This window comes from Penaeus chinensis, chromosome 36 (assembly GCF_019202785.1).
Source record: "Penaeus chinensis breed Huanghai No. 1 chromosome 36, ASM1920278v2, whole genome shotgun sequence".
Classification (NCBI taxonomy): Eukaryota; Metazoa; Arthropoda; class Malacostraca; order Decapoda; family Penaeidae; genus Penaeus; species Penaeus chinensis.
The window spans coordinates 5012402-5014901 of NC_061854.1; the positions used below are offsets into that span (position 1 = coordinate 5012402).

The window sequence follows — 2500 nt, forward strand, 5'->3', positions numbered from 1 at the left end:
AACTTCTGGTGAGTCTCAAGCGGTTGGAGATATCGTACAGTGTGTATGTATATGTGTATGTATGTATATATTTCATGTAGTTCATGTGCATGTAGGTATACATCTATACATGTTTAATTACATGGATACATATATACATACATATATATATACATACATACATACATACATACATACGAACATACATACATGCATGCATGCATGTATGCATACATACATACATACATACATACATACATACATACATACATACATACATACATATATATATACATATATATATATGCGTAAATATATGTACATATATAAATATATGATTGTCACGATGGTCCAGTGGTTAGATCACTGGACTCTGACCCTCGTGGTCCCGAGTTCAATTCCCCGTCGCGACGGTCGTAAAAATGCCTGTGCTCTGACTGCTGGCTCGAGCCCGAGACAACGACATATCGCCTTGAGAAGTCAAACGCAGGAGTCGTAGGGGAAGTTACCGCGGTGGTACAATATACATATGTACATGCATACATTCATACATACTTACATATACATATTTGCTTCCATGTATGAATGCATACCTCTCTGCATGTGTGTTTATGGGTGTATGTGAGTGTATGAAAACATGTGTGAATATTCAAGCTTGTGGTCTACGCCTGTATAACATTTTAAGACTCACCAGAAAAAAATCACAAAAAAAAACAATAATAATAATTAAGTTTAAATACGCGCCAGTCCAGCCACGACTCTGTTTTGAATATCTTATATGCAATTTGATACTTTTATACATCTTTCAACTATAAAATGTCCCATAACAGGAGAAACAGGCGAGATCCCCCTCTTTTCCCTCGTATTCCCAGCCTCTTAAAAAAACATCCCAGAGAACTCGAAATAAAAGCGAAATGGAACCGAAATTTAGCCAAACCTTCGATTGAAATTCACCCCCGACGTTTCCTTTCACAAAAAGCCTGAAAGCATTGCCCCTCCCTTTTTCCCTTTCCCCCTCCTACCCCGCCCCTTTCACCTTTTCTCTTTTCCTTTGTAAGATCACATAGCTTCCCTCTTCCTCTCTTTGCTTTCTTCTCCTTTCCTCCTCCTCCTCCTCTTCCCCTCTTCGCCTTCTCCTCCTCCTCTAACTCTTCCTCCTCCTCCTCTTCCTCCTCTTCTTCCTCTTCCTCCTCTTCCTCCTCTTCCTCCTCCTCCTCCTCTTGATCCTCCTCCTCCTCCTCCTCCTCCTCCTCCTCCTTCCTCTCCTCTTTGTTCAGAATGCTCAATTTTCCTCTCACGCTATGCTTATGTCTTTTTTTTCTCTCTCTCTCCTCCTTTGTTTCGAGTCTCGAGGCGGCGGATGTGTTGGGGAAAAAAATGTTATTTGGCAACACTGAGGCTACCTGCGTGGAGCTTTTCCTTTTTTTTTTTTTTTTTTTTTTTTTTTATCTATTTTTTTCCTTTGTTGTTGTTTTGTTTTTGTTTGTTTTAATTCGGAAAATTCTGTCTTATAAATCTATTGGATTTGGGACATTCAGGTGGTGTGTTTCATATTTGTGGTATATGGCATGTGTGTGTGTGTGTTTCTATGTGTGTGTGTGTGTGTGTGTGTGTGTGTGTGTGTGCATTTGTGTGCGTTTCTATGTGTGTGTGTTTCTATGTGTGTGTGTGTGTGTGTGTGTGTGTGTGTGTGTGTGTGCATTTGTGTGTGTGTGTGTGTGTGTGTGTGTGTGTGTTTCTATGTGTGTGTGTGTGTGTGTGTGTGTGTGTGTGTGTGTGTTTCTATGTGTGTGTGTGTGTGTGTGTGTGTGTGTTTGCACATATATATTTATATATATAATATTATGTATATCATATATATATATGTATATAAATAGATAGATAGATAGATATGGACATAGATATAGATAGATAGAAATAGATATACATAAATAACTCAATAAACAATCATAATATAGAAGAAAAAAAAACATAGAAGGATAAACAAACAAACATCTAAACATCTAAACAAACAACCAGACTTTTAATAACCACACAAACTAACCCCACCCCCTCACCTTCTTTCTTCCCCCCCCCCATCCCCCCCACTATCTACTCCCACAGGAACTCACTATCCAGGAGAACGCACTCGAGCAGGAGTTAGTCAGCATGAAGGACAAAATCCAAGACACGCTGAGTCGAGTCATGCCCCTCAAGGAAGCCAACGAAAACCTTCGCCAAACCATCGTCGAGACAGTCATTATCTAAGGAGGTCGTGGAGGGAGGAGGTCGTTATTTGAGAAAGTTGAGGAGAGAGAGAGAGAGAGAGAGAGAGAGAGAGAGAGAGAGAGAGAGAGAGAGAGAGAGAGAGAGAGAGAGAGAGAGAGAGAGAGAGAGAAAGAGAGAGAGAGAGAGGAAGAGAGAGAGAAAGGGTTGTTATTATCTAAGAAAGTTGAGGAGAGAGAGAGAGAGAGAGAGAGAGGAGGAAGGGAGAAAGAAAGGGTTAATATTATCTAAGAAACAAGAGAGAGAGATAGAAAGG

The 2500-nt window shown here is 40.1% G+C and overlaps 1 protein-coding gene across 1 annotated transcript in view; it reads left to right on the forward strand.

The window, feature by feature from the left end:
- LOC125045076 overlaps positions 1 to 2382 on the forward strand; it is a 12425-nt gene extending 10043 nt beyond the window's left edge. Inside the window, exon 4 of the mRNA XM_047642154.1 lies at positions 2083 to 2382. Coding sequence (XP_047498110.1) covers positions 2083 to 2226 — 144 coding nt within the window. The 3' untranslated portion in view covers positions 2227 to 2382. The remainder of the gene's footprint in view (positions 1 to 2082) is intronic.
- Positions 2383 to 2500: the final 118 nt, after the last annotated feature.